General features: G+C 40.2%; 2 protein-coding genes and 1 long non-coding RNA gene across 6 annotated transcripts in view; 1 reads left to right on the top strand and 2 right to left on the bottom strand.

Moving 5' to 3' along the window:
• The first annotated feature begins 2,141 nt into the window (after positions 1-2,141).
• Positions 2,142-23,011, top strand: part of LOC309853212 — a 45,667-nt gene continuing 24,797 nt past the window's right edge. For all 4 annotated transcript variants that reach the window (XR_014305573.1, XR_014305574.1, XR_014305575.1 and 1 more), the window contains exons 1-2: positions 2,142-2,448; positions 15,524-15,792. This is a non-coding gene — a long non-coding RNA (uncharacterized lncRNA). The remainder of the gene's footprint in view (positions 2,449-15,523; positions 15,793-23,011) is intronic.
• GCSH (glycine cleavage system protein H) lies at positions 3,583-16,276 on the bottom strand. The gene is made up of 5 exons (XM_082711057.1): positions 15,878-16,276; positions 11,786-11,865; positions 10,569-10,632; positions 5,365-5,496; positions 3,583-3,714 (listed from the first exon to the last, which is right to left on the bottom strand). Exons 1-5 carry the CDS (start codon positions 16,023-16,025, stop codon positions 3,617-3,619), a joined length of 522 nt encoding a protein of 173 aa, XP_082567183.1. The 5' UTR covers positions 16,026-16,276; the 3' UTR covers positions 3,583-3,616.
• Positions 19,825-23,011, bottom strand: part of LOC309853205 (polycystin-1-like protein 2) — a 160,645-nt gene continuing 157,458 nt past the window's right edge. The window contains exons 42-44 of the mRNA XM_082711039.1: positions 22,060-22,161; positions 21,388-21,519; positions 19,825-20,235 (exon numbers count right to left, since the gene is read on the bottom strand). Coding sequence (XP_082567165.1) covers positions 20,125-20,235; positions 21,388-21,519; positions 22,060-22,161 — 345 coding nt within the window. The 3' untranslated portion in view covers positions 19,825-20,124. The remainder of the gene's footprint in view (positions 20,236-21,387; positions 21,520-22,059; positions 22,162-23,011) is intronic.

The following is a 23,011-nucleotide window of genomic DNA, read 5'->3' as shown; positions in this document are numbered from 1 at the left end:
AAGCCATTATAGACTGAATCAAGATATGAGAAGCCCTAGTAGAATAAAATCCTAGAGTTGGCCCAGGAATGTTTCAAAAGCAGAAAGATGGAGGCAAGAGATATATGAAATCTGTATTTTTTATTTAATTTTGCTGTGAACCTAAATCTGGCCTAGAAAGGGAAAATACTGATAGTGATAGGTAGTGAATAATAAAACCATTTGCAAGGAAAAGAATTTAATCACCTTGTAAAGTGAGGATCATTTCTGAGGAAAGCATGTGTGATTGGGTCTGAAAGAATAGAATGACTACTTTGTTTTTGCTTTTAGTTTTATTTGTCAGAGAGCCATCGAGCAAGCACCAATGGGGAATCAGGCTTCCTGCAGAGCAAAGAGCCTAGTGCCAGGCTCCATCCCAGGACCCTAGGATCATAACCTGAGCCGAAGGCAGATGCTTAAGCAACTGAGCCACCCTGGGATCCCGAATGCCATGATTGTTAAGCAGTAATGAGGAAAGTTACAGTTAGCATAATTTTAAAAAAATATTTATTTAGGGGCGCCTGGGTCCTGCTCTGCAGGGAGTCGGCTGCTCCTTTTCCCTCTGCCTCTTTGCCCCACTCATGCTCTCTCAATAAAATCTTTCTCTTTTTTAAAGATTTATTTATTTATTTGACAGAGATCAAAAGTAGGCAGAGAGGAAGGCAGAGACAGGGGGAAGCAGGCTCCCTGCTGAGCAGAGAGCCCGATGTGGGGCTCGATCCCAGGACCGAGACCATGACCTGAGCCGAAGGCAGAGGCTTAACCCACTGAGCCACCCAGGCGCCCCTCAAATAAATTAAATCTTAAAAAAAATATTTATTTAGAGAGAACACAGAAGCAGGGGGAGGGGCAGAGTGAGAACCTCAAGCAGACTCTCTGATGAGGGCTGAGCCCCATGCAGGCTGATGCCAGAACCATGACCCAAGCTGAACGCAAGAATCAGATGCTCAACTGACTGAGCCACCCAGGTGCTCCAAGTAGTTTCTTTCTTAAAACTTAATGTCATTTATTTCTTTACTCTGGGAGGTGATAAAATTTTTAAGGTGATAAAAATTTGCAATACCTCTAGGGTAATCTGTTCCATTTCTTGAATTTTAATTATTAGCAAATGTTATCTAAAACCTTTCTTAGGGTGCCTGGGTGGCTCAGTGGGTTAAGCTGCTGCCTTTGGCTCAGGTCATGATCTCAGGGTCCTGGGACTGAGTCCCGCATCGGGCTCTCTGCTCGGTGGGGAGCCTGCTTCCCTCTCTCTCTGTCTCTCTCTCTCTGCCTGCCTCTCTCTCCATCTACTTGTGATCTCTCTCTGTCAAATAAATAAATAAAATCTTAAAAAAAAAAAAAAAAAAAAACCTTTCTTAAACTGTTAAGACCAAAACCATTCAAAAGGAATATGAGGTCAGAAAAATTAAATTCTCTGATTTACCATTTGAAAGGCCGTTCAACGCCTGTTATTTATTTTTTTAAAAGATTTTATTTATTTATTTGACTGACAGAGATCACAAGTAGGCAGAGAGGCAGGCAGAGAGAGAAGGGAAGCAGGCTCCTCACTGAGCGGAGAGCCCAATGCGGGGCTTGATCCCAGGACCCTGAGATCATGACCTGAGCTGAAGGCAGAGGCTTTAATCCACTGAGCCACCCAGGCGCCCCCAACGCCTGTTATTTTTGACAGCACTATAGTAGAAATGAGGGTTGAAATGGTTCTATATTCTAAATAGCCAAAGACCAACTTGCCATACAACTGGCTCTTTGAAAAAGCTCACAGGGATCCTAACAAAGCAAATGTGTGTCTTTGGGAAAGGATGAGAGAATAATAAACTGCCCATCTCCTTTCAGATGATAATCACTGATGTCCTTTCATGCTGGAATTGCCATTTTTGCTTGCATTGGTCCTCCTTCCCTACCACCCCTATTCCAACTTCAGTATGTTTATAGTAACATTAGCGAAGAACTGATAAAGAATGGAACAGGAATATTTAAGTGTCTTATCCTCTCCACCATCTTTCTTTTCTCTGAAATGATGGTAGTTATGGATCTGTCCCACCTACCTCTGGATATTGCTGTAACCATCAAAGAAGGTAATGTGTGAGAGTACTTCAAAACAAAAGAGTAAGTCTATGTAATTGTTACTCATTCTTTTTTATTTCCAAAGCAGAGTAAATTAATTTTAATAATTAAAAGTTGATGAATAATTATACAAATAAGGAAACAATCATCCAAACTGTTTTGGATACTTTCTTGATAAGGGTGTAAAGATATAGCTCAGCAGTGACATGGCCATAAAAGATGGCTTCTTTCTCCTAAGGACTAGGAAAAATTTATTTACCTTCGTATTTCCTCTAGGTTTTCACATTTGCAGTTTATTCACGATCAGAAGGTGATAGTATCTGAACACATCCCTCTTCCTGCACTAGCTGGGAAAAACATTAAGAGGTATGTCTGCTCTTATTATGTGTATGTGTGTATTTATATATTTATAGTTATGTGTGTATATGTAATATCCCCTTCAAAATATCAGTGGAGTATACTTGGCTTAGAAAATACGCTATTTAGCTACTTAAAAAACACCACTAGGCACTGTGAATTTGCTTAAGTTGTGAAGAATATTCACTAAGTCCATGTGTGAGCTTATAAGTTCCACTATGTCCATTTCTGTTCCCATTACTTAAAACAGAAACCTAAATGTGGTTTATTTTCTTAAGGATGCCTTTCCTTGTCTTCCTCTTCTGTCTTCTCATTTAGCAGTATTAAAAAAAAAAAAACAAAATAAAACAAAACCACCATTCAGTGTCTTTTTTGATTACATTAAAGACGACCAAAAATGGTACTTAATGCTATCAGGCAATTAGGTCTTTTAAGAAAAACCAGACTTGTGACTAAAGGAAACATTTTCTTGGAAACTTTCATTGTTATGGCTTAAATTTCCTTTAAAAAAAGTAACTTTCTATAAGTTAAAATCAGCATTTGTTAAAAGGAGCATTTTCACAAATAGTAGCAGAGTCATTAAATGAAATATTAAGTGCAAAACAAAAAAATATGATTAATGAAGAAAGTTGAATGTTTTATTATTAAACGATTTATCTTCCTGCAAAGCTGTTGCTTCACTGTATAAAAATAGCACCAGCAAGTGCAGTATATTGCAAAATTAAGGTAGTATTGTTTTTATCTGACACTGAACAACTAACAAACCTTTCTCTACTGCCAGTTATTTCCAATGGAAAGATTATTTAAGTATTTTGATCCCCATCCAGGGATAGATGTAAGAAAGTTAAACAGTATTCCCTAAGGCTTAATGTAACAATGTCGTCCTTCAATTACATGATTTTTAAAACTAGTTTTTAACCACAGATAATTTCAGGATTCTGCATATCATAACTGGAGCATAAAAATCATATGGTGTTGCAAAACAGAGGCATACTGTGTTTTCTGCAGTCATTATAAAGTTAAGGGGTATTTTCTTCCATTAGCATTGTTGCAAGTAGTTTCTTTTTCTACTGTTATTGTCAATAGTTGCTATTTTAAAATCCTCTGTTTACCACTAATTTAAGACAACTATGCTAGATTAAGTTGTTTCATACTAGTTTATTTAGGGGTTCCATTTTCACTCCTCAATGGATTTTATGTATTTCTCATATGCTTCTTCACTCATTAATTCATCCAGTTCTGAGGGATTACTGAGTGCTATCTTGATCAGCCAACCTGCAACCAAAAAAAAGTATCATATTCCAAATAACCTTTTTAAAGAGTAAAAGTTCATTCAAAATGTGAAATTTTTGAGCCTCATAATTAATCTAGTATTCTTTATGTAAATCACTCATTACTTGTTTAAGGAGCTTTATATTTTAGCCTTAAGAATTCAGTTAACATCCTTGCATATCACAACTGAAAAGAATGCAAGTACATAGATTCTACTCTAAAAGTTTAAGAACTCTTAACCTCACACCTGTCAGAATGGCTAAAATAAAACAAAAAACAAGTGTTGACTAGAATGTAGAGAAAAAGGAACCTTTATGCATTGTTGGTGGGAATACAAACTGATGCAGCCACTGTAAGACAGTATGGAGTGGCCTCAAAAAGCTAAAATTAGAGCTACCCTACGATCCAGTAATTGCATTACTGAGTATCCAAAGGATCCAAAGGCTAATACAAAATGCTATATGCACCCTTATGTTTACTGCACCATTATTTACAATTAGCCACATTATGGAATCAGCCGAAGTGTCCATCAACAGATGAATGGATGAAGATGTGGTTATGCATATGTGTTGATGTGTACAGAATGGATTATTACTCAGCCATAAAGAAAAATATAAAATCTTGCCATTTTCAATAACATGGATGGAGCTAAAGAGTATAATGTTAAGCAGAATAAGTCAGAGAAAGACAAATACCACAGGATTTTAATCATATGTGAAATTTTTACAGTAAGCTCCACAACCAGCATGGAGCCCAACATGGGGCTTGAACTCATGACCCCGATCAAGACCTGAGGTGAGGTCAAGAGTTGGATGCTTAACCGACTAAGCCACCCAGGCACCCATGATATGTGGAATTTATGAAACAAAACAAAGGAAAAAAAATAAGAGACTCTTCAGTTTAGAGAACAAACTGATGATTATCAGGGCAAGGTGGGTGGAAGGATGGGTGAAATGTGGCATCGGGATTAAAGAGTATATTTATCATGATAAGCTATGGGTAAAAAGTGCACAACTGCTGAATCACTGTATTGTATACCTGAAACTAATATAAACACTATATGTTAACAATACTAGAATTAACTTTTTAAAAATTAAAAACAAAAAAACAAAAAACAAGACCTCAAGTTGTCCTATCTATCAGCAACACTGAGGGATCCAAACACACAAGACCAGGGATATCTTTCTTTAACAGAAGGAACACCGACACTCTAACGGCTGAGGTAAAGGGGAGCTGGCAGCAGAAAGCACTACTAGAGTTAGAAAGGCTAGGTGACAGGCAACACAGAACTACAAGCTAATCTTAATTTGGCAATTCGTGTACAAAATGGCGAAGTTTTATTCTATTACCACCTATACCACACAATATGATTGGACACCTTTATGTGTGAAGACATAAATACTTGCAAGTGTTCATAAAAAGTCTACACCTGAAACACTAAGAGCTCTATAAATAAGGCAATGCTTTATTTGACAGAGATCTAAACCTAACCTTACATATTCAGCTTCTGTGTTTCCCTTTTTTAAAGTAAAACATCCCTATTTAGTATTAAAAAGTGAAAAAGATGGAGTTACTATCTGCTAAAGCTCGCTTGAAACTCTAAATGTTAACTGCAGCAATAATCCTATGAAAAAATTTCTAGCAACAACTTACCATCTTCATAACAAGATTTGTTGACAAGTCCTGGATTTTCTGCAAGAGCTTCATTAATTTCAGTTACTTCTCCTGACAGAGGAGAATAGAGTTCACTAGCAGCTTTCACACTTTCCAAAGCACCAAACTCCTCTGAATTGAGAAAATTAAAAAAATATCAAAAGTCAATGACCTGAAAATATAAAATACGGAGAAGTGGTCACCCTTAATATAGGCATGATAGCACATTTTAAATATCTTTAAAGATTTTACTTATTTATTTGTGAGAGAGAGGGATAGCGAGAGAGAGCATGAGCAGGTTGCAGAAGCAGAACTCCCGCTGAGCAGGGAGCCTGACACAGGGATTGATCCCAGGACCCTGAGATCATGACCTGAGCCACCCAAGCGCTCCAAAACATTCCAAATATATTTTAAAAATCATAGACTTTGTCATGCTCATAGCACCTGTGATTAGAGTATAAATATTCTCAATAAAGTAGACCTGTTTTAGACAGAGTCAACAACAAATGGCGATGTATCTGAATAGCAGATGTTCTGAAACCCAGTAAAACTCAATTTTCTTTCAATTTACCATGGCTCTGAAAAAGTAAATGAAAATTTTAGGAGATTCTAGTACTGGTGAACTACCTCATCAGACCACCCTTCTTGCAGATAATAATTATAAACTCTGAATAAAACAAAAAACAAATATGAAGGCTCTGAAGAGTGACCAAAGGAAGAGTCCTTTGGTCCTTAAAAGGAGCCCCAAATGGGTGTGATCTTCATTTATATAATTTGTACTGACAACACTGCCCCATTCAAAGCACACAGTGTAACCAGAACACAGAGAAAACCAGTATCGCTTGCTTGAGAGGTCGAAGGATGGAACATGACTCTGCCAAGGTAGCTGGAAATTGAGGGCTGAAATCCTTAAAGAAGGGAGCCATGGTTAAGAAAAAGTAGTTAACAGATCCCAAAATGACCACAGACCCACATAATGGAATAAGGAGAGAACCTAAAATAACTTTAAAAAGATCATCACATGTGAACACATGGGGGAATACCTGCAAAGAAATGGAAATTTTAAAAATGGACATCCTAGAACTGGAACGTGTAATACCTAAAATGAAATTCACTGGAAGACAGGAACAACAGAAGGGTCAGTGAATGTCAACAAAGAGCACCTGAATTCAACCATATTTCAGCCTTTTGATTGAAATGAAAGACTGAAAATTTAAGAGACTTAGTCACCTGTGGGACAACACTGAGTGATCTGAACTGAATGATACTGAGAATACCATATACCCAAGTATGTGGGATACAGCTAAAATAGTGCTTGGAAGGAAATTATTCTTTAGGCCTCATTTACAAAGAACATCTTAAAAATCAGTGACCTGGGTTCTAAAGACACTAGAAAATGAACAAAAGCAGTCAGTTCATGGGAAGGAGATAATACTTGAAAGGGACAATAGTGACTTAAAAAAAAAAAAAAAAAGGCCTTTGGTTTGAAGACAGGCACCAACCTGTCATTTGGGGCAGCCAAAATTCTGAGAGAAAATCTCAGTCTTAGTTGGCATAAGGAACCAGAAGACAAGCTGAGGCCACTGTAACTACTGGAAAGTGAGGTGGGAAATTCCAAAAAGAAAGAGACTAAATAAGGGAGAGCCACAAATCTTGTGCATAAACTCTATCCAAGTCTCTCTGAATGATGCCTGAGCCATGCATGCACACCTTGTGTCCCACCTAAGGCTAAAAGAATTAAACTTAGATTTTAGTTGCTACCCACCACAAGGGAGACAGTATTTTACAGTATGGGTAAAAAGTACTTACTAAATTTTCTACCTTAAGAAAAATTAGAGCACCTTCAGTCTAAGTTGAAGGAAGAAAACAAAGATTTGAGCACAAAATAAATGGACTATAAAAAAAATTACCAGTAAAAATTTGCTTCTTTAAGATTAGTATGATTGATAAATAGCTAACAAGACTGATTTTAAAAAAGAGAGAGAAAACACACAAATTGCCACATCTTTACTACTAAATCTGACAACATACCATGGAAAAATTCCCCCCAAAACATAACAAAACCAACAATGGTGTACAAAATATGAATAACCTTATTTGTATCAAAAACTTTCCCAGAAAGAAATCATCTGACTCAAGATTTAACTGTTAATTATATGAAACATTTAAAGAAGAAATAATACCAATCTTGCACATTCTCTCAGAAAGCCTGATGCTCCCCCCTGCTTATGAAAGTATGCTCTCTCTCTCTTTCGCTCTCACTCTAACAAATAAATAAAAATCTTAAAAAAAAAAAAGCAAGTCAATATAACTAATTCCAAAATTTGACAAAGCCTTTATAAAAGACCAGTATCTCTCATGAATATTAATATAAAAATGATTAATTAGCAAATCAAATCCTGCAGTATATTTTAAAAGATAATTTTTGCATCACAACTACCAGGAAGGCAAGTCTGATTAAACATTTTGAAATAACCTTATTCATCATATTAACAAAATAAAGGAGAAAACCCTTATGCGAAGTTAGTAAGATGGATAAAACAAATGTGACAAAATTCAACAATTTACCATCCATAAATGATTAAAAACAGTCAGCAAACTAGATGGAAAGGAACCTCCTCCTCTGATAATGAGCATCCAGTTGAACTATCATGCCTAAATGATGAAATCTTAATGAATTCTCAAGATCAGGAACAAGGCCAAGGCAATGATGTCTACCTCACGGCTTCTATACAACATCATACTGAGCTCAGGGCTGTGCAATAAGGCTAGAAAAAGAAAATGCATAAAGACTGAAAAGAAATAAAGCTCTTTATTTTTTATTAATTTATTTACTTTTTAAAAAAGATTTTATTTATTTATTTAACAGACAGAGATCACAAGTAGGCAGAGAGGCAGGCAGATAGGAGAAACAGGCTCCCCGCGGAGCAGGGAGCCCCATGTGGAGCTTGATCCCAGGACATGGGATCATGACCTGAGCCGAAGGCAGAGGCTTTAACCCAGTGAGCCTCCCAGGCACCCCTAAAGCTCTGTATTTACGGATTACAGTACTGTTGACACAGAAGATCCAAAGGAATCTAGAAAATGTTAAGAATCACTGAATTTAATAAGGCCCAAAATGAAAGCAAAAACTATGACAAGTTTTAAGAAAAAAACATGGAGAGTACCTTTGCAAACTTGGTATATGCCCCAGCTGGTCAAACTTTCTCAGTTTATACTGCCCTAAGATTTTAGTAACATATTTTTCATTTTAAACTACACCTATTTACTGATAATGTGTGTCTGCTGCATACTCTACAACTTCTCCATCAGGGAATCAGACTGAACACCAACCACTGTGTTATGATCCTTGTTTACTTTCATGCAGTATTTGCTTCAAAGACACATTACTCAAGATAACACCTAATCTAATCTAATATTGGAACTAACTCTACTGAGCTATCAGTGTGTGGTGTCCAAAAAAGGTTGAAAATTTTAAATATCCCATAGCTGCAGGGTATATAGGATGGGAACCAGGGAGACAAAGATTCTTAGAAAAGATGCAATGTTCTATACATAAATAAAAACACTAATAATTTGGACTTGTTAAAAATTAAAGCTTATAAAAAAAGTTATGAAAATGATAAGGCAAAATCAAAAACTATTAAAAAAATATACAGAATGCTTAAAAATCAATGGTAAGAAGACAACCCAAATAAATTTGGTAAAGGCTTGACTAGAGATTATAAACAAACAAAAAAAGAGGAGTAGCAAAGCACATGGATGGGTGCTCAAGAATAATTTGTCATTTCACAGTGGGATGATATGCAGTGCCTAGAACTCTCATATTGCTGGTGAAATGTAAAATAGTACAGCTACTTTGGGAAACTGGCGGTTTCCTACGAAGCTAAACATACAACTACTACACTACAAGCCAGAAATTCCATACACATACACATATACATAAACACCCACCCAAGAGAAATGAAGACATCTACCAAAACCATTCTACAAAAAAGTTTACAGCAGCTTTATTTCTAATAGCTAAAAACTAAAAATAACACAGAAATCCATCAACAGGAGAAAAGATGAAAAGATTACATAATGGTACAATATTCGGCAATAAAAAAGTAAACTACTGATCACTCAACATAAACCTCAGTGTCATAATATTGAACCAAAAAAGCCAGACGTAATATAAAAACTGTGTGGTGCCTTTAATGAAGAAAAATAATACACAAAACTAACCTATGGTGACAGAAATCAGAGAACAGGTTGTCTCAAGAACGGTTTTAATTGACTGAAGAAAAATAACACACAAAACTAACCTATGGTGACAGAAATCAGAGAATAGGTTGTCTCAAGAAGGGTTTTAATTGACAAGGTTTACAGTGTTTGACTAATCGCATTGGATTATACACTTCATGAATTCACTATGTAAATTTTACATCAATTTTATAAAAGCCTTTATCAGAAAAGTCTAAAGTACTTCTTAGGGATATTTACGTTAACATAAGTTTTTTAACCACAGAAAGCAGGTTCATGCTGCTCATTTTTTGTAAAGAGATGTTCAAATCAGGATCTCTTGCTTGAGAGAAGCAGAGTGGGTACAAAACATTATGAGAAAGGAACAACTGATCTCTGATGCCCAGAACACAGAAAAATGAACAGATAAAGATTATTAATCACAAGGGTCTTATTATGACCGGAAAATGTTCCTAAGAAGACCTTCAAAAAGGAAGATATGACCTAATATAATATGAGAACCAGAAAGCAGAAAAAGTTCAAACGAGATAAATGACTGGGGAAAGTTTAAGTAGAAAAAACATGGCCAATATTGTCCAAGATATTTAGAAAAAGATTCTTTACTGGCTCCAAAGAAAAACAAATATTACCTTCTCATCCTACTATTGGATATGGCCATATGACAAAGTCATACTTGAGGATTTTGCTGCCATTTTGTGACCTCTGACACAATGACGCAGAAAAAGCATGAAAAAGAGGTCCTGTCCTTGATGACCCTCCACTGTACCACTGAGCTAATCCCGTTTCCACCTATCTCCAGACTTCTTGAAGGAGATAAACCCCAACTGCAATCTTTTAGGTGAGTTTTCTGTTACTTGGATAAAAAGCACTCTAACTGGTCCTAGGTGCAAATAAGTTATTATTCAAGATAAAGGAAACATATGGCATGAATAATATACCAAGATGAGAAAAATACTCACCTTGTTTGTTCAGTTTTGTCCCGACCTCAGGCAGACTACAGTAAACAACATCTCCCAAAGCTTCCTAAAACAAACAAAACACAAACCTTTAAGAAATCAAATTAAACCTTCCAGTGAATAGAAACAAATCAAACGCTAACCTTCTATAATTCAGACAGTATGTATTTTACACCCCAGGAGCCACATTCTTTAGTTTTTCTTACAACCCTTCAAAAAACGCAGAACAGCTAGCCTGGTCCACAAGCAGCAGTGTCACAAACCATATTCCCCTCACCCCAGATACTAGCTCCTCTGAAAACAAACACACCTTGTGCTTTTCCACCTCCACAGTTTTGCTTATTAGGCCCTTTTGCCTGCAGTATTTGCTGAAATCCTTCCCACTGATCTGTACATAATAGTCCTTGCACTCTCTGAAAGACTTTGACTCCAAGTTAAGAAGTAAGCTCTCCATTAGGTGAGTTACAACCCCTGTACTACTCAGGTCATCCATCATGTAATGTTTTGTGTGTCATTTTCCACGTAGATGATTCCCCTCATAGATAAACTCCAGGAGGGGAAGACAACACTTGTACAGCATTGTACACAATACCGTGTACTGGGCCTCAGTAGGTACACAGGTCAGTGAAGATACAATTGTCAATGATGCTCAATACCTGATATTCCAACACTTCTGAAGAATACTATATACTCCTTTCAGTTACAGTTTCCCTTCCTACCCCAATGGGAAATCATGTATGAGTCCATACTTGCTATCTGGCTTCTCATTTCCTTCTGTATAATTTCTCAATATGGGATCAGTGGGAATAGCGAAATTAAGAGAAAAATATTGGCTACATAAATGGTTTGCCTTTGTCTAATCTGTGCCAGTCTAGGTTTTCCCTCTTTATCCCCAGGGTCATGCACATATCACAGTGTCCACAAACGCCATCAACACTCCCACACCTTCTGCCTGCTCTTTTTTTCTCCCTTAACTGCCCCAACATGAAACACATTTCTTTCCTGAATAAGGTATATTTTTACTTCTAAGTGTTAACCTTTTAATAATCTCTTAAAACACTTTATACTGCCCTAACTTATCTTTTGCTTGTTTACTTGATTGATGTTCTTTAAAGGGCCCAAAATAACAAGGGACAGAATAAACAATTTTTTTTAAAAGGTAGAGCAATCCAATTTAGGCAAGAGGAGACCGTTTTAAGTATTTCAAGACAATCCAATACCTGTGCAAAATTGCTGATTCCCACTGTTCCAATACCATTTTCTGTTGTTATCCATTCATGCTTGTCTGTGAATTTACGCACTAAAACAGAAGACCAATATTTCAGAAAATCAGTGGGATCACTTCTTCAAAAGCACTTTTCATATCAATACTGTCAAAAAGCAAGACCTTCCCAGTATTTGTGTTTGATTTACTGACACTGCCTTTCGGTAACACACTGCCCAGGAAAAACCAGATCACATGTAAAGACGGAACATCTTCTTACAAGTACCATCATTTAGGCGAAGATGGCTTGATGTGAATGAACGCCTTTTGTATCTTTTGGAGATTTGGTTATTCCAACATCAGTCTAAATCACTCATACAAACTATTTTGGAGCGTACTTCAACTGTATACTCATCTATTACTGGTCTGTCTTACAGAAGGTAGTCTATCCCTCTGTAGACTTGGGGTGAGGAGGCATAAATTTGCTCATAATGCTTGTAAGTGTTCATAAATGAGCATAGATTACTTAACCTGAAGAAAAAAAAAATGTACCTTTTTAGGTAGAGTTAACCTAAGAGGGTTTCATTGCAACTTGGTTATAAAGTGGAATCTTACATGAATGAAACTGACCAAAAACTATAATTTGATTAAGTTACTAAAATTCCATTTTCATTGAATTTAAGCCTGCCCTTGAAGAAAGTGGCTACTATCATTTATTTAAAGAAGCAAACTATAAGACCAGAACTCAACAGTCACCTCAGAGCTAAGGCATTAACTGCTGGAAAGTCAAGCTCTGCTCAACCTTCAATGGACAGGTTAGCCCTTGGCTTTATGAGCGTCTTCTCTTCAAAGACATGGCCGAACTAGTCAAGGATTCCTGAAAAAAAAACTGATTAAAGTTCAAGACATGTGAAAAAAAGCTATTTAGAATTTAATGTTCATAGTACCTGCTTTAAAGAACAATTTTTTAAAAAGCATATACTATCTTCTTAAATATATGTATTACTTTCTGAGGCCAAATATTTTTCCAAAAACAGTGCCTCAGAAGTTAATAGGACAATGGTTCATCAATTCAAATGCTGTTTTAGAATATGCCTTTCTGGTTCACTCATATACCTTACCCCAAAGATAGCTGTCCTTAAAACAGCATTAAAATGCTTTGATTACACAGCTCTGATCCACAGCAGAATGTAACTTACTGCTTTCTTTTTCTCCTAATCATTAAACAACTTTAATTTCATATTCTTCACTGGAAGAAGTTGTAAAATCTCTCACAAAGGCAACTTGCTTTGCTTCATTCCACTTCAAATAGCTAAAATGCTTCAGGTCAATCTGATCTTTCCATAAAGTTTAACTTTGTGTTCTAACTACAACTCTCTCCCCACACTGCCTTTTCTTGACTACTTCAAATTTAAAAGCTCTTTCTTGCCAGAAGCCTTCTGGAGCTCTCCAAGATTCCCAGGTCAACCAGCTGGCTCCCACAGCACTCTGTACCACTCTCCCCAGATCCTGACCCTACAACACCCAGCACTGAAGGAGCTAGTGCTTTTATCCATTCTCCCCAGCAAGGAGATGAAGTACAAGGCAAGCAAAAGCATAGGTTATCTCATTTTCATTTGTATTCCCAGTTCAAACATAGTGCTTACCAAACAGTAAGCACTCAGAGGTTTAAGGAGTGAAGTAATTCTTTGGTTTTAATTAAGTAGATTCTGAGCAAAATAATCTGTATAGGTACTTGGCTACAGTCAGTTCTCCCTACCACTCTGTTACAACTCTAGAGCTGGCCGATTACAATACAAATTACAAGAACTTTAAATAAAGTTTTTTAAACTTTCTTTAGTCTAGGGGCAGACAACAATAAATATGACTTCTCTGAGACTACTGTCTCAATTTTGGCCTTGGCATCTTGCCTAATTGTAAAGATAATCCTAGGAGTATGCATTTTCCTCCTTTCAGAGTCATTAGTCAAGGGGCACCTGGCTGCTCACACACACTCAGTTTAACGATTCAGCAACCACAAATTTAGAGGAAAGACAGCAACATCATAAGGTAAATCCATGTTAAGTCCAACTAATTTCAAAGTCCGGGAGACTATTTACAAGGTCAAGCTGTTTAGGCTAAAGACAATGATTATTTTAATTCTCCTTTAAACCCTCAAGCCCAACAGGAAAAAAGTGGACAGATTAGGTAAATAATTACTTTCTTACTGAGTCTTTAAGAACATCATTTTTTGCTTCAAAATGAAGCGTTTTCAGTAATTTATGAAAAGTATGCATTTTCCTCCTTTCAGAGTCATTAGTCAAGGGGCACCTGGCTGGCTCAATAGGTGAGCATGCGACTCGATCTCAGGGTCCTGAGTTCAAGCCGCACTTGAATGGGGTAAGCAAGCATGGAGCTTACTTAAAAAAAAACAACAGGGGCGCCTGGGTGGCTCAGTGGGTTAAAGCCTCTGCCTTAGGCTCAGGTCATGATCCCAGGGTCTTGGGATCGAGCCCCACATCCAGCTCTCTGCTTGGCAGGGAGCCAGCTTCCTCCTCTCTCTCTGCCTGCCTCTCTACCTACTTGTGATCTCTGTCTGTCAAATAAATAAATAAAATCTTTAAAAAACAAAACAAAAACAAAAACAAACAAACAAAACCCCACCAAAACCCACAACTATTCCAATCACTAGTCAGATAACAAATATTGGCCAATTTTTACCTACTTGATTCTATAATATTTAAAAATGAGTAACATTTACCAAGTACTTACTATGTGTCAGGCTATATGTACAGCGGGTTACCAAGTACTTACTATGTGTCAGGCTATATGTACAGCGGTTACATTATTTCATTTCATCCTCCCAACAACTCTCTGTGGTAGAGGTTATTATCATTTCCATTTTTCTGATGAGGGAAACAGAAGTTAAGTGACTCTGCCCAAGATCACATAGCTTATTAGAGGTAGGATCAAAATGGGAACTTGGGTCTCTCTCTGTTCTTAAAAACCTTGGTGTTTCAACCAGATCAGGGGTATTGATGTTTTGGACAATATTTAACTAGCTAACTGGAAACTGCAAAATGCCAGCAGTAGCGCCACACTGAATAACAAAAACAAAAAGAAAAAAAAAACCTTGAAATTCATTTCTTCTCTGAGACGTGCTTTCCCCTTTGTATTCAAATAGGTAATTACTGATACGTGTCACCAGCAGAACTAAAGGAATACATTAGCAACAGGAGAAAAGCATCTTTATGTTTCAGGCTGTAACAAATCAATGTTATCAAGACTTCCATTTCCAAACAGGTTTCTAGAAACAGTGAACTTAATGAGACAACAGCCATCACAGGCCTATGCACCGCTAAGAAAGAAGCCCGAGTTCTTGGAGGTCCACTTAGCATCCCAAGCATTTGTGCCCGCAGTTAGAAAACTTTTCCCGCTGCAATAATTGTGCTAAAGTATAAAGTAGCACAGATGACTAAGACATTTGTGGGCAGGGCCCCCAGTTACTTCAACTGCATGTCTATGTGAGGCATCATTTCTGTCCCAACACATCCATAACTCAGTATAGACTTTAGCATAATGTAAGGGTCCAAAAGACTTTATCTCACTGTTTTTAGGAAACAGCCGAGCATTCAAAGTTAAGCTCACTTTTGCTAGTAAAAATCTAGCTCCAGTGCTTTAATTTTATTAAGTGCTCTTGCTTTTGTTTTACTTCACAGAGTTCTCAGTGACAGTCCATGTAGCAAACTAAAGCCTACCATGTCTCCAATTTTAGGGCCCACGATACACACACGCGCAAGAGATAACCTAAGGTTGCCAAGGAGTTTAGCGATGACTGCACGGTTCTCCAGCAGCGAGCGGCCCGAGCTCCCGCTGGAACAAGCCTGCACTCGGCTGCCGCGCGTGTGCTCCAGGCTTCCTCCTCCTGGCTCTCCAACCCGCAGGACAAAGGCTGCAGCATCGGCCATGCGACTAGGGATCCCAGGAGAAGCGAGGGCAGGGGACACCTCGCTTAACCCAGGTGGTCAGCACCGGGGAATCGAGGTAAGGAGCGACCGGGGGGGAGGGAGGCGCCCAACTCCGTCGCCCCAAGCAGCCCGGCTCTCCCCACGTGCCTGCCTGCGCTTACCGGAGAGCAGAGCCGAGCCTGTGCGCAGTGTCCGGACGGTACCGGTCCTCAGTCCCCAGGGCCGCAGCAGGCAGGGTGCGGTGGGCGCGGACGTGACGCGCAAGCTGCAGGCCGTAGCCAGCACGCTCCGCAAGGCTCGCAGCGCCATGTTCACAGACGCGCGGGGGTCGTAGTGCAAGCCGTTCGGGAACCCCAGCCGGCCGGCAGGGGCGGGGCGGGGGCGGCCCCGGACCGGAGCGAGCCGGAGCGAGCTGGCTGGTAGGAGGGTGGTGCTTGGTAGGGGCAGGGGTGGGGATTCCAGGCCAGGCACGGCCCTGGATAGGGGGACAAGCGCGAGAGGGGCGGGGATATACAGAAGAATTGCGGCCCGGAAGGGGTGGGGGGGCGAGGGGCGGGGCCAAAGCTCAGTAGCTGGTTGGAGGGGGCGAGTGGGGCGGGACTGGACCTCGTCCCCGGGAGTCGCTTTCCGGCAAGTGAAAGTGCAAAGTCAGCAGTTCCAGCTTTGCCAGAGTGAGAGACACTAGGGGGCATTGAGAAGGGTTCCCGATGGGCGCGCATCCGTGCACAGTGTCTTTTTGACACTTAAAAATACTGGAAACAATCCAGGAACCCAACTTTATTACTTTACAGTTCCCAAGAGGCTTAGGTACCCCAAATGGGACAGACAGAATCATGAAGCTCATAGAGGTGCAAGGACTTGTCTAAGGGTCGGAAATGTCTCGTTGGTGGATGCGTGGAAGCCAGTTAGCTAATGCAGGAGCAATCAAAAGCTGAAACCTACCATGGTCAGTTCCTTGCTTAAGTAGCCAGCCCCATGACCAAGACCTTTCCAGAAAAGCAGAAGACATGTTCCCATTCAAGAGACAAAATAATCAAGTTCTGGGGAAAATGATTAAGTTCTGGGAGAGACCTTACCTTCAACACAAATTTTATGGAGTGGGCAGGAATCAGCAAAGAAACACCAGAGAAACACCTCAAGCTGCACATCTTCATTATTACAGGGTAGGCACCTTAAAGTGATGTGTGTGTCTGGTGGGGGGGGGGGGTTGTTTAGAAGACCCATGCTGTTGCACTGAGCTTCTACCCCACTCATAAAATAAGCACTGTCAGCGCATCTGTCATATTCCATCTTCCTTTCCCTTGCTATGTACCAGGGACTGTGTAAACATTACCTTTTTAATCCTCTCCCAACCCCTTTCTGATAGGTATTACTTTTGTTTCACAGGTGAGGAACTGGAGGCTCAGAAAGGTTAAATGACTTGCCCAAGAGTGGAATGGGGAAAGCATTTATAGCTCAAGCTGCTATTAGATGGCAGTAGCAGAACTTGACCTCTAGTTGGATTCAAGGTCAACTGCTCTTAAACTCTGTTACTATGTGCCTCCCTTTGGGAAGCTGATGGCTCACAGTGGTTTTCTCTAAAGTCCAGATCTTGACTAGCTTCTATAATGTCAATATTCTGTTTTTATTGTTGTTTTCTTGTAAGCCATCATAGCATACTGCAAACCATGCCCTAAAATATTTATTCCTTGTTTGATTAATGCATTTGGTGGAAAAAACAAGGTCACATACCAGTCTGTGGACAATATCACATGTCCTTCCACTAAAACAGTAGGAAATGTGTCAATTTTTTTAATAAGCATTAGGATAACCAAAAAAAATTTGTTTTTCATAACCGATAACCTTTGTAACATCCATGGCTTGAGATTTGAAAGGTCATCTCATAACATGTTTGGTACAGACACCTGAAAATTGCAAACACCTCAAAAGGGACCCACTCATGTCTTAAAGCTTTTTTTTTTCCTCTCATAACAATACAACTGAAGGAGTTGCCAGTTTGATATTTACAGTCAGTTTAGGACTGTAGAGTAGATGGGAAAGATGAGAGAGATGAAGAACTTAGAAATTCTCCAGATCTTAGAACTTTTCCTATTTAAAACAAACTGTATGGGGCACCTGGGAGGCTCAGTTGATTAAGCATCTTCCTTCAGCTCAGGTCATGATACCGGGGTCCTGGGATGGAGCCCAAAGTTGGACTTCCTGCTCAGCAAGGAGTCTGCTTCTCACTCTCTCTCTCCCCTGGCTCATGCTCTCTCTCCCCCACATCCCTCTCCCCTCGCCCTCATAAATAAAATCTTAAAAAATAAAAATACAAAAACAGACTGTACCTATCTGGGTAGGTCTCTGTACCAGTCTATTGAGAATGTGTGTACACCTTGCTATGGGTTATTTGATGAACATCTGTGCACATAAAGCTAGTGTTCATACCTGACACAATAAAGAATGGATGATGGGCTTTTGGTAGTATAGAAGATGATGAAATCCCCAGTGTCCATGTTGTATGGCTCTTTATAAAGGATCCAGGGTATTTTTGTGTTTGTTTTGTTTTTATTGTCAGGGTGGGATCCTGATTCACCTGTCATAAAAAGACATTTAAGTTCTCATCCAGAAAGAAGGCAGTAGTTCAACTCCAGGATTGATTAAGTCAGTCATCAAGCATTCATGTTCCTCTCATCTTTCTGCTCTGTTATGTTCGGATTGCTCCCCATGATTTCAAGGTAGCCTCCAAAGTTCCAGGAGTCTTGATCAGACTAGACAATATCTAGCAGCATAAGACCCCACGTCTCTGTGTCTCTCTTTATTAGCAAGTAAACCTTTCCAGGCAGTATCCTGGAGACTTCAGTTTTCATTGGCTAGAACTTGTCATGTGACTACCCTAACTCCCTCACATCAAGGGAATGGATTATTAAGACAAATCAGGATTTACCTTAGGTCGCTACAGGGTCACCTTCCCATGAGTCATGTGGGAAAAGGGTAGAGGTCTACCAGAACAAAGTTGGGTTCCAACAGTGAGGAGGAAAGCATGAGATGGATTTGGGGCAGGCAGCCTGGAGGATCTGTTATCACAGGTATTTGAAGAGGAGGACCCAGACATGTGAGCTGGAGAGGATATGTGAGGTGTGTCCCATGCACAAACCAACCCTTTTATTGTCTAGATCTGTGGTTCAAAGAATTTAGAGCCTGGTTATCAAGTCTGACTGCTCATTGGAATCACCTGGTCTTTAAAACTATTGTTGCCTGAGTCCTAGCCCAGAGGTTCTCATGTATTGGAATGAAGTCTTCAGATTCTAGCGTGTAGCCCAGGTTGTGAACCACTGGTGTAGATCAACAATTCCCGTAGTGTCCTCTAAGGAACACTAGCTTTTTTTTTTTTTTTTTTTTTTTTTTTTAGGAACACTAGCTTTGACTGAGGTGCTGCAGTACTGGATCCCTGGGTTAGAGAGGTTTGGGAGTAGCAATACACTTTCTCTCTTGTGTTCATCTCATCCCAGCAGTGCCCTTTTAGCAAATTAAAAACAATGACAATTCCCATCCCAGAGAACTTGTATAACCTTTTATACAAGTGTGTTTCTCACATTTCTTTGATTCAGAAACATTTCTGAGGGAATGACACCTGTTATGTTGAGTTGTGCTCCCTACAGAGATACACTGGAGTCCTAACGCCCAATACTCAAAATGAGATCAGAATTGGAAATGGGGTTGTTGAGGATATAATTAGTTAAGACGAAGTCATAATGGAGTAGGATGGGCCCTCAATCCAGTATGGCTAGAGAACTTATAAGAGGAAAAGAAACACAGGGACAGACACAAGGAAGAAGGCCATGTGATGACACAGAGATTAGAATGATTCATCCTCAGGCCAATGAACACCAAAGAACACCAAAAGCCAGAAGAGAACATGTCCCCTTTGACACCTTGATTTTGGGCTTCTATAAATATCTGTTATTTTAAGCCACCTAGTTTGTGCCACTTTGTTCTGGCAACTGTAGCCAATTTATATGACGGCTATTAACCTCTCTTCCCAAACACAGTTTGGGAAACTCTGAACTAGAATCATTCAGAAACAATCCCTGACCAACCAAGAAGATTAAATAGTTCACAGACATTATTTTTCCCAAACTCCAGACAATATTCGTTTTATTTCTAGAAGGAAATACATTTGAACAAACAGTCTATCACAGTAATGACAATTGCACATATCTCTCTATATATTTTTCTTATTTTTTCATTTGCCGGATGCGATGCCTTTTCTATGCACACAGGAAAACATCCAGAGAGAATGTAGAATCACCAGTAAACATAGGTCTGAGGCTTTGGCCTTCCCCTTCTATAACTGCTTATATTTGGATGAAGAGCTTAACCACTGGGTGCAGCTGGTGCAGGTGGAGGGGGCCAGGCCTCTGACCCGCTACTTGGGCAGCTCACTGCTGTTTCCAGGCTCCTCTGTTTTACATTTAATCCCCAGGAAACCTAGTATTTTCATCAGCAAAAAATCAGCAATCTCTCCTTCCTCCGACAGCTGAAGAGGGAAAAAGAACCATGTGACGTACATAGAACCATCCTCTTTGGAGGCTTCTCTTTCTTTCTAAGGAGAAACCATGGTATAATTGTCCAGTTCGGTCTCTGCCAAAGTCACTTCGGTATTTAGTCAACTTTGTGTTGGGAGTCTCCTTCTTCTGCAAATCCCAAGGGTGTGTGTTCCCACCTTTATCCCGAGGAGGTTCCTTCTTCCCTTATGACGAAAATGGTAAAATTCCCTCTTTCACCCCCAACAGAGACTCTTAGGAATGTATGTGCAAAGACCCTTGTGCATTGCTGCTGGGAACGTGAAACAGTGCAGCTGCTTTGGGAAATAGTTTGCTGGCTTCTCAAAATTTAAACCAGTTACCATATGACTGGTTGAAATACATTTCTAGGCCCAAGATGGAGCTGCTTCTGCCTGGCGTGCCATGACAGCAAACCGAAGCTTACAGAACTTTTGGTGTCTCTGTAAATGCTCCCCTGCCTAGAATATCAGGTCGGCCAGTCCCCAAACACAAAGCCACCTCTGGGCTCTATACTTCTGTCTTACCCCAAACAAGGTTGACTGTGTGGCTCCAGCCAATCAGATATATATATTTTTTAGTTTTTCTCTTCCTTGTTCTTTATTATTTCTCCTGTAAAGCTTCCTGTGTTCCGCCCGATTTGTACTTCTCTGAATGGAGACTGTCCACTTCATGAAGTGTTAAAGTTTGTATCGCCTAAGTTTTCTGCTTTAATCATCTTTTAACAGATTCTCAGCCTCGGCTGTATTTTAAAATCACATGGGAAGATTTCAAAAATACCAGTGTTCTACTCATTCATCCAGGGATTCTGTGTTTATTGGTCCCAGTGCAGCAGCGGCAGATGTCCCAAAAGCCCCCATGTGATTCTAACGTACAAGTAGGGCTCAGAATCACTGGGGTTGTGAACGGAGTGCCGCCTTGGGAATCAGGAGACCCAATTCTGGTCTGCCCTTCATTTGCTTGTAATCTCAGGGAAGTAATTTCCTCCTTCTGGACTTGTTTCCCCTCCCATGAAACAGGGGCTTTGGGCGACAATGGTCTCTCAAATACCCATAATGTCTAATGCTGCTCGATCTCTTCCTAGTTCAAGGTCAGTGACTATTGAAGAATAGACCAAAGGGACTCACCTGATCATATTTTTGCTCCTCATTGAAGGCTACCAGGATGACAGAGATAAATAGATTCAGCACCACAAATGTCATGAAAATGATGCAAGACCCGATCAGGAAAGAGCCAAGCACTGGGTTATAGTCCAGGACCTGTGGGGAAGAAAGCAAGACTCATCCCCAGGAGTCCTGTGACCTAGTGGCCACTTCCCCCAGGCACCCTCAGAGGAAAAACTGGTTCCCAGATGAGACAGGGCCTGGAACCAGGAAGGTCTGCTTCTGCCTGGCAGCTGAGAAAATGGGCAGTGTTCTCAAGAGCTGCTAGGAAAAAGGACAGCCAGCACCCCTTACTCCCTACTGCCACCATTTCCAAATATGGCTACCATTTCTGGCTAGGGCCAGGAACATTCTAGAGACCAGCACAGCCCTCTCCTGAATAGCCAGTGCCTGATGTTCTCCTGTAAGCAGGTGTCCCCAGGGTGAGCTATGGGCCCTAGTATGGGACTATCTGCCTAGAGAAAAGGGAACAATTTTATTTGTCCAAAGTTACCCTGTGCTTATCTGACATGGACTCAAGGGATAACATCCACCCAGGAGGAGGCATTTGAGGAGGGCGCTTTTTCTTTCTCATAAAGGCTTTATGTAGATGGCAATGTCTGTGTCCCCCACCCCCAACCCACCACACCCCATTACCTCCTCATAGTTAAAGATTCCTAGCTGAAGGCTGATCATCGTTTCTGCTGCATCAAAGAGAGTTTTGTAGGAATGGAGTTTCCAACCAAATATTAAGTTTGACTGTTATGGAAAGAGTCCTTGTGAACACAGAAAGAAACCAAGTGACCTCCCCACTCCACCCCCAACGCCTATTGTTTGACAGTAAAGTCAGTGTTCTGGGTCAGCCATATCCTTGGCCTAGCTGTACCCCTAATGCCAGTTCCTACAAGGGCCTGCAGGTGGGTGTGTGTACATACCCAGTTCTGTAAGGAATGAATATGCATTTCTGGGGCTCAGGCATCACCCATTAAGCCACTGTTATGTTCACTCAGATGACTGCTCTAAGAATCCACAATGAAACTAGGCTCCTTTAGGCCCCAACCTTTTTGCTCTCGGGGAGTTGGGTTGCATAACAAAACCGAACCCAGGTTTCTGCCTGGGCCTTACACCCCCACACAGCTATTTCCTCCTCCTTTCCCCCCAAAGATTTCCACTATTGTGTCAGAGACCCAACACTTCCTTGGCTCTGAGTTGGGTGACTTCTGGTCCCAGAGAACACTGCAGTATCCCCAGCTTCTGCACTTCAGATGGAGGACTGAATAAATCCATGTCAACTGAAGGGTCAGGTGGAGTATTTTTGATAAAACCAGACTCCAGCTTTTTAGCGTATACCCTTCATCACTGCATCGACATATCTCGCCCATTTCTCAGGGTGAGAGAGGAAGATGGAGTAGGCTCAGAGACTAGGGAGTCAGGGTTGAGGTAATAGGGACAGAAAAAGGATGAGGAATGGGAGAGGGTTAGAGAGGCCGTGGAAAACACCAGTGGGTGGTCAGGGATGATGGAATGTGAGACTGGATGGGGCCAAGGCGAGAACTGGGAGAAGAGTTGGGGTAGTGAGTGGGTCAGGATTGGGTGAAGGGTCAGAGAG

The sequence above is a fragment of the Mustela nivalis genome (genome assembly GCF_964662115.1).
Source record: "Mustela nivalis genome assembly, chromosome: 18".
NCBI classification, from domain to species: Eukaryota; Metazoa; Chordata; class Mammalia; order Carnivora; family Mustelidae; genus Mustela; species Mustela nivalis.
This window is presented reverse-complemented; position numbering and strand designations above follow the sequence as displayed.

Excerpts from the sequence above, each read along its gene's own strand:
- GCSH (XM_082711057.1), bottom strand. The coding sequence starts at position 16,025 with ATGGCGCTGCGAGCCTTGCGGAGCGTGCTGGCTACGGCCTGCAGCTTG. Across the intron at positions 10,633-11,785 it reads GAATCAGCAATTTTGCACAG|GAAGCTTTGGGAGATGTTGT; the intron begins GTATTGGATTGT and ends TGTTTGTTTTAG. Across the intron at positions 3,715-5,364 it reads CAAATCTTGTTATGAAGATG|GTTGGCTGATCAAGATAGCA; the intron begins GTAAGTTGTTGC and ends TTTTGGTTGCAG.